Source organism: Ranitomeya imitator, chromosome 10, assembly GCF_032444005.1.
Source record: "Ranitomeya imitator isolate aRanImi1 chromosome 10, aRanImi1.pri, whole genome shotgun sequence".
Lineage (NCBI taxonomy): Eukaryota > Metazoa > Chordata > Amphibia > Anura > Dendrobatidae > Ranitomeya > Ranitomeya imitator.
In genome coordinates this window covers 140619298-140628122 of record NC_091291.1, presented here as the reverse complement: position 1 = coordinate 140628122, position 8825 = coordinate 140619298, and the positions used below count along the sequence as shown (strand labels likewise).

Sequence of the window (8825 nt, the reverse complement as noted above, 5' to 3'; positions counted from 1 at the left end):
AGACAGCTCTCCAGCGAACAACGATGCAGAGGCCCACGTGTAACCAGGGTAAACATCATGTTGCTAAGCGCAGGGCCACGCTTCAGATATTTACCCTGGTTTCAATTGTAAAACATCGCTGTTATCGTTGCTTTTGATGTAAAACACAAAGATACACGTCGATCAGACAAACAAGTATATGTTATGTTATGGTATAAAAATGCTATTTGAATCGGTATAGAATTTTAAAAATTTTTTATTTAACAACATTTTAAAAACAACAGGTTCCAGTTTTTTATAGGAACATTAAATTTGTGAACTATACTTAGATGCAAAATTTGACATATACCCAACCTACCTAAACGGAACATATATTTTCATATATTTTTAACAGTCACAGTAGAGGTATTATTGGTGTAGTTACAATCAGAAGACAGTTCAAAAGTTACATTACTACACCATTTGATCTTGCCATGACACACGGCCAACATCTGACACAAAATAGGCCGCAAAACGATCCCGCATCTGCGCAATTTCCACACTTGTCCTCAGAGGATGATCATGGTAATCGGGCAATGGGTTGGCTATGGGTTCATCGAGTTCCACATTTAGTCTCTCTTTGGCCATAATGAAATTGTGGAGAACCACACAAGCCTTCACCACCTCATCCACTGTTTCAATTTTAAGATTAATGGCCGATCCCAATATCCGCCATTTGGAAACAAGGATGCCAAAGGCGCACTCCACAGTCCTTCTGGCCCTGGACAGTCTGTAATTGAAAACCCTTTTTGTATGGTCCAAGCCCCGACTGGAGTAGGGTTTCAATAGGTTGGCAGACATTTGGAATGCCTCATCCCCAACCACAACAAATGGCATCGCAGGGCCTTCGGTGTGGGGAAGAGGTTGTGGCTGTGGGAAATTAAAATTGTTTCCATATAATTTTTGGCCCATATCCGACTCTTTAAATGTGCGCGAGTCATTTGCACGCCCAAATGCACCAATGTCCACTGCGAGAAAACGGCAGTCCGCACCGGCAATTGCCATGAGAACAGTTGAAAAGTATTTTTTGTAATTGTTGAAAAGGGATCCACTTTTCGCAGGCTTGGTAATCCGAATGTGCTTTCCATCCACTGCGCCAATACAGTTTGGAAAATTACACACTTGCTCGAATTTCTGTGCGTTGGCCTCCCAGATTTCGCTTGTAGGGACAGGTAAAAATTCCTCCCGGAGATTATCCCACAAAGCGCGGCATGTCTCTGCAATAATTCCTGAAAGTGTGGAGACTCCAATCCGGAATTGAAAATGAAGTGATCTCAACGTCTCTCCGGTAGCCAGGAAACTGCCAAGAAGATAAAGAAATTTAGAATAAAGCACATTGTAATTTATAAAAGTACATTGACCATTACAATTAAAAAAAATAAATAAAATAAAAAGTAAATACATATCACAGTCATTCAAACAGCAACGTACCGTAGAGTCACCAGCAGCCGTTCCTCTGCGGAAATAGCTCTCCGGAGCTGCGTATCCTGCCTGCTAATGGATCCTTCCACCCGACGCAGAAGATAGCGGAAGCTGTCCTGTGACATCCTGGTATATTCAAAATATTTTTCCCGGTTGTCATTCAGTTCGCCAAACAAGCAATGGTATGCTCCACGGCTCTCCCGGACTTCAACTATAGGGTGTATCCAAAAGCGGCGACGAATCCATCTCCGTTTTTCCCTTTCCCTTTCATTAAAACAGGCAACAGCATAGGCATGAGCCAAGGCAAATTCCATCTCCATATCCATGTAGATACTGTTCATGGTTCGCTCCATCATGAATACCAGCAAAATGGGAGGAATTCATCTCTGCCAGGGTATATACACATTTGTATAACACAAACCCTCTTCTAGCCATTGGTGGTTGTGTAGACACTTTTTTTTGTGGGTGGGGGATGAAGAATGACTCACTGCACTAAAAACGCATGCGTCTTAAAACGCTGCGTTTTTTGGTAAAAACGCAACTGCGTTTCAAAAACCCGCTGCGTTTTGCGACGCATGCGTTGAACGCATGCGGCGCAAAACGCTGCGTTGTGCATGCGTTTTGCTGCGTTTTTGTTTGCGTTGTGCGTTGCGGCGACGACGCTGCGGCGCACAACGCAAATGTGAACTTAGACTAACATCACTGATTTAAGGCCAGCTCAGACAGCCATCATCTCGCCTGCAAACTCCTGCCTACTTTCCAACAATCTGTAACTGCTTCCTAGCCGAGTCCTGTCAATCCTGTATTATTGCATAGTCTACTCTGCAGGTACCTGTGACCAGGCTCCTCTCAGCTAATACTTGTGTTGTACACAACAATGTCTTTGCAAGTAAGTTACTTGATTATGATTCATCTCCACTATTCCTTTGTTTAACTACATCACTGGAAGAAACCAGTTTTCCTATTGATCACTGCTATTCTGCAGTTGATCATTTCCCTGGTATAATTTCCTGATTCCATACATTTCTGCAGTTAACCATTTGTCTACTACAAGTCCCTAATTTCATACATCTCTGCTATCCATCATCTGCATGCTGCAACTCCCAGATTGTCCAAGATCTACTGTTTCTGTATGAATCCACAAAACTGGCCCTGCTTAATGTGCTGTTTCCTGCTATGCTTGACTGTTGATCCTCCTTAATATTCTCCTGTCTTCGCTGATCTATTTGCCGACAATGAAGGTCTACTCCCCTGCACCACCCCTTTCAGTCCATACACTGACTTATGGCTTTGGAAATCCACTTCACCAAGTCAGTGCATATCATTTGCCTGTTGTAGTGTGGCTAATGGATGCATAGTTGATGGGAGGTATTGTATGTGTTGCAGAGATGACTTGTCTCCGTGATGTAACCCGGAGTATTTTCTCTAGTGCATGAAAGCACTAAGAGGTTCGTTTGTTGAACCTGGTACTGGGGTATGGGAGATGGGCGGGTCTAGCTACCAACATACCTCACCTCAGAGTATATAATGGAGGCGGTTTGGCAGATGGTCTGTATGTTGAGGAGAAGGCCTCCTGTGTGTGTTTGACTCCAGACCAAGCATGAATACTGGACACTACCCCAGCCTATGTGGACCACAGGACAGGCGGACCAGAGCCCTGCTATGGATATTTGTATTATGTTTGCCTGGTCTAAAAGCTGTTTGTTTTTCTGTTTGGCTTCTGGGATTATGAAGCAATAAACTCACAAACTTTTCATAGAACAAGCCTCCTGTCTTCCTCCTGTCACACCCAAGTGAGTACAACCCCTTCAATTGGTGGAGAATGCAGGCAGCATTCCCAATAGAGACGTGCAACTGCTACAGGAAGGACTGCATGTCCTGGGTTGTCTGCCACAAGCATCACCAGAAAAAAAATGGAGGACCTGCTGAAACACCTGGTCCTTTTGCAGCAGCACCAGCAAGAGACCAACAGGCTGTTGCAGCAAATCCAGCAGGAACAACGGCAGCATATGCAGCTTCTGGCAACCGCCATCCAGGACAGGGCAAGCGCCCCATCCCCAAGTCCTGCTGATGATGCCCACGTCCAGAAGGCAGTAAGACGAGCTTTGCAGAAAATGACCCCTGGGGATGACGTTGAGGCTTTACTGATGGTGCTTGAAAGGGTCACCGAGAGGGAGAAACTCCCTCCAGGGCAGTGGATAGTGGTACTGGCACCATACTTGACAGGAGAACCCCAGAAGGCGTACTATGATTTAGCTGTGCCGGACACCAACGAGTATGACCAGCTAAAAACAGATTCTCGCATGCCTTAGGGGTGACAATGACTATCAGAGCACAGCAGGTTCACCGCTGGGCGTATCACCAGGACAAACTACCTTGCTCCCAAATGTTTGACCTTTTGCACCAGAAGTGGCTGCAGCCAGAGTCTTCAACACCTGCGCAGATGGTAGAACGAGTGGCGATGGAACGGTTTGTGCACTTCCTGCAGAGGACCATACAGATTTGGGTTTTCCAGGATGATCTCCGGAATGCCGATGAACTGGTCGGACTGGTCGAGAGATACCAGGGGGTTAAAAGTTCCTTGGGAAAGCAGCCCACTCCATACTGAGAGTCCCAACAAGGGGCAGAAGCCCAAAAGGGGGTGGGGCTTCTAAGGTCCAAAAGGGCGGGGGAGGTGGTGCTCAGGGTCACTACGGGTGATGTTGTTTGCTGGAGGTGCCACAGCCCAGACCATATAGCTGCCTATTGTCCCCTGAGCAGATGAACTGCAGCATAAGTTGCCGATGTTCAGATTATATGTATACGGCCTGCAGTGTGAACTGTTCCCCCAGCGAGGGGCCTCAAGCATGTCCCCTGAAGGTGAGCAGGAGGGAGGTAACAGCACTGCTAGACTCTGGGAGTTTAGTGACCATTGTGAGGGCCACCCTTCCTCTCCAACTGATCCCAGGAAAAAAAATTAAAATATATATATATATATATATCAGCATTTATATATATATATAATCGGCATTTGGTGCATACATGGTAAATGGTAAGGGCTACCCTATGGCCAGAGTGGACATTGAAATGGCCCACGGTACTGAGTCCCATGAGGTTGGCGTCATTCAAGACTTGTTGCACCCTAATATTATAGGCCGGGACTTTTGTTTATTTTGGGATCTGTGGGGGAAGGGTTTGCTGGCGCGAATAGGGAACCAGTGAACCTTAATAATGTACTGTCACTCCCAGAGTCAGGCGTATTTCGCTTTTGTGTCCTTGTGGGAGATGAGGAGCAAGTGTCCGCTGAGTCTAACATTCCGGAGTTAGAGGTGACCAGAGAGAATTTTGGGTCTGCCCAACATAGTGATCTAACTCTGAAAGAAGCCTCTAATAATGTCACCGTCATAAATAAGGTTGCATAGGAGCTGAGGGCGGACACCAAGTTTCCCAATTTTATAATGAGTGGGGAGTTGTATCGGGTCATGAAAGTGAGGGAGGAGCTGGTGGAACAGTTAATAGTGCCGGGCCCCTATAGACGGAAGGTGTTGGGCATGGCCCTTTCACACATCTTGGTGGGGACATCTGTGAGTGGAAAAAAAAGTATTGTGCAGAGGTTCTATTGGCCCAGGTGTCACCAGAAAATATTAAACTATTGCAGGTCCTGTCCTACATGTCAGCTAACCGCCTCCACTTTTCACTTTTGAAGTTCCCTTGTGCCATTGCCCATCATTGAAGGGACGTTCAAGAGAATTGCTATGGACTTGGTTGGTTGGTTAAATCTGCTCATGGGCATCATTACATATTGGTCATCCTGGTCTATGCCACACGCTATCCTGAAGCAATTCCCCTGATAAACTCCTCCGCGAAGAGTATAGTCCGCGAATTGGTCCATATGTTTCCCCGGACAGGTTTACCGAAGGAGATCCTCACCGAAAAGGTGACACCTTATAGGAGTAAGGTGAAGAGGGAGTTATGCAAGGTACTGCAATTCTCCCAGTTGAGGACTTCAGTGTACCATCCTCAGACAGATGGCCTTGTCAAAAGGTTAAATAAAACACTGAAGAGCATGCTGAGGAAAGCCATAGAAAAGGACGATAGAGACTGGGACTGTGTCCTACTGTATCTGTTGTTTTCCATCCATGAGGTTCCTCAGGCCTCTACGGGGTTCTTGCCATTCAAGCTTTTGTATGGCCGACATCCGCGAGGTCTCCTGGATATAGCCAAGGAAACCTTGGCTTCTGGGTTTATGAAGCAATAAACCACATTAACGTTTAATGAAACAAGCCTCCTGTCGCACCCAAGTGAGTACAACACCTGCACTGTATATATAGCATAAGATCAGAGAGGTACGTGATTGGCTGAAGAGATCACGTGAATGTACATGATGGCATCAATTCAGGGAGGTAATAGAGTGTGGGGTGCACTGGTGCAGCAGAGATGAGTGATTAAGCAGGTGAATATTACTTATTTCATTAACTTAACACATTACTTGCTCATAGCGTACTTTATAAAAAATAAAAAAATAAAAATCAGAAAACTGCTTTAAGCTCAGACCTTCATCTGTAGCCTCACATCAGACACTAGAAGATTATACAAGACATTAATGCCAAGCCCTGGATTTACATGCAGTGAATTATATTCCGGTGTTTTACGCTTCTAGCCCAAGGACGGCTCTTGGTATGATATTAATATAAAGCAGGCTGTTCCCACAGAGCTTTGTAAATATGATGTTTCTACATAGCAGGAAGAAACACACAATCCACCGGAGATCTGTAATCCATATAGCAGACAGATAATGGGATAACACCTGTACTGGGGTCCATCAGCCGCTCGGTGCACTCACAGCTCCGGGATGTGTAACCTTTATTGTATGATCCCTGATCAGGGGGGTGCACTAAGGAATATACTGCTGTATAGAAGAACGGGGTCCAGCCTAGGGGTGCACTCATATGAGCTGGCTTTTACCGTGCTGTACTACCATAGCTTGCCAAAGTTTTGCATAGTTTGTGGCAAACTAATATACATACGTAAATGCTCCCTTAGGGGGCTATTCACACAGCGATATTGCTGACATAAACAGCAAGGTCACTGGCACTGGCAGATCCGCACCAAATTATTTGTATTTTGGTGCAGATTTGTCTGTGAATATGGTAAATGAAAGAAAACAAAAACCACTTCCATGGTTCCCTTGTCTGGTCCTCTGCCGGCCTCTGTGCATCCCAGACTCCTCTGACAGTGTCACATGTGACTCCAGCAGCCGTGATTGGTTGTCTGTCAGGCAGGATTCTCTGCAGTTCAGGCTTGAGCAGACTGAAGAATTGAGATTTTCTGAGGCAGTGCTACAAACTTACAAGTGTCGTACAAATCACACTTAATTGAATAGTCACATATACTAGCATTAAATGTTGCTGAGCTATAAAGTACTCTTCACTTTATTGGAGTTTTTCAGACGCCGCTGCATCCGGTCCTCACTTTTTCACTCCTCTTTTGATGAAAGTTTTAGTCTTTGCTGTATTTTCTTCTCCCTGGAGTACCAGTATAATCACACGTTCAGCCCCAGCAACGTTATTGAGATAATTTCTTATATTTTACCGGTAATAACTTACTTTACGAAACACATCCATCCCGTACAGCTTGTGGGGTGCAGTCGTCAATCATTATCTCCAATGGGGGCGCCATTAATGCTCGTACTGGTAAATAGGAAAGTATTACCTACACGTATCATCACACACAGAGCTAATGCCTGCTAAAATGATAGCACTGCTACTTTCTAGAGCAGCCATTTAGGTAAGTAGGAAGCGGTAGGAACAGAACGCTAGACTTCTCTGCGTGAAGTGTGATAATGTAGCACAAAGGTTTTTATACATTAATATCATTTACCCTCCTGTCCTTGCTGAGTGCAGGTGACATCAGCCGGAGGTTATTTCAGGTTTCATCAGCAGGAAGTTGAATCAGGTGTCATCAGCCGGAGGTTATTTCAGGTGTCATCAGCAGGAAGTTGAATCAGGTGTCATCAGCCGGAGGTTATTTCAGGTTTCATCAGCCGGAGGTTATTTCAGGTGACATCAGCCGGAGGTTATTTCAGGTGTCATCAGCAGGAAGTTGAATCAGGTGTTATCAGCTGGAGGTTGTTTCAGCCATCAAGAATTTCACACGGCACCAATTTAAAAAAATAAATAAATAAATAAAAATCAGTGTTATTGCTCTTTTACCAATTATCTTTTTTTAAAAATTTTTTTTATAGTAGGGTTAAAGCATTCATCCAGACAAAAAGTGGAGGCTTGAATACGTTCCTGACGTTTTATTTGCTGTCCTTCTTACATAAACTTGGCTTTTTGTTCTCCAGACCTCTGTTCTTGTATTTTTGGGACAGGATATAGATCTCTTGCAGGTTGGATATGGATAGCTGCATTTCCAAGGATAATACTCAGATTTATTCTGCTAGATTCAGATTGCTCTGCGAAGATACAAATAAGGACTAACCCAAATCAATGGGGCTAATTTTCTGCCTTTCCGCTTTCCTGTAATGCCACTTATTCGTGTGGACATTTTCCAATGTATGTGAACAGGATTATGAAAGCCTCATTTACATATATGGGATGTAGATTGTATGTGGATGCTCTGCACCTGATCACTCAGAGAATTTTCCCTCTTTCATCTCGCTCTTGCATTCAATTACAAGGCAAATGACCATCCAACCCCAATTTAGTCTATAAATGTACGGTAACTTGAAATTTCCATTGCGGTAGATTTAAAGTGAAAGAAATCTCTGAGCAATGCCATAGGGGTTTATAGAGCCAATTCATTGTGCAAATCAGGAGGCTTTGAGCTACACAGACTCCACAATGGAGCTTACCACATCTACCTGGCCCTAGATGTCTCCTATACCTCCCTACAAAATACAATTCCCCAACTTTCCTTACTTAAATAGGGAGCGATTTACTGACAGACTCCTTTTATCTAATAACCTTGGTGAGTAGTAGACTTACAGGCATGTGACAGTGAAACTTTCAAGTTGCTGACCATGGTACTGAAAGAAACAAAGTTTTATAACAATGGGCAGGAGTTCTGCACCTGCATCCCCAGGAACAAACTGCACCTGCTCCCCAGGAACAAACTGCCTTCAATTCAAGGAAAAAAACTGCATCATCACACCCAAGATCAAACTGCACCTTTATTCCCAGGGACAAACTGAACCTGCCTCCCCAAGAACAAACTGTTCCTGCACCCCCCCAAGAACAAAACTGTGCCTGCACCCCCAGTAACAAACCGCCTGCGCCAATAGGAACAAACCGCCTGCACCACTAGGAACAAACTGTACCTGCATCTTCAGGAACGAACTGTGCCTGCACCCCCAAGAACAAAACTGTGCCTGCACCCTCAGTAACAAACCGCCTGCACCACTA

The 8825-nt window shown here is 44.7% G+C and overlaps 1 protein-coding gene across 1 annotated transcript; it reads right to left on the bottom strand.

Annotated features, from left to right (window-relative positions):
- Positions 1–432: 432 nt before the first annotated feature.
- On the bottom strand, positions 433–1942 carry LOC138652266 (uncharacterized). Its single transcript, XM_069743034.1, has 2 exons — positions 1450–1942; positions 433–1318 (listed from the first exon to the last, which is right to left on the bottom strand). Exons 1-2 carry the CDS (start codon positions 1794–1796, stop codon positions 433–435), a joined length of 1233 nt encoding a protein of 410 aa, XP_069599135.1. The 5' UTR covers positions 1797–1942.
- Between the last annotated feature and the right edge of the window lie 6883 nt (positions 1943–8825).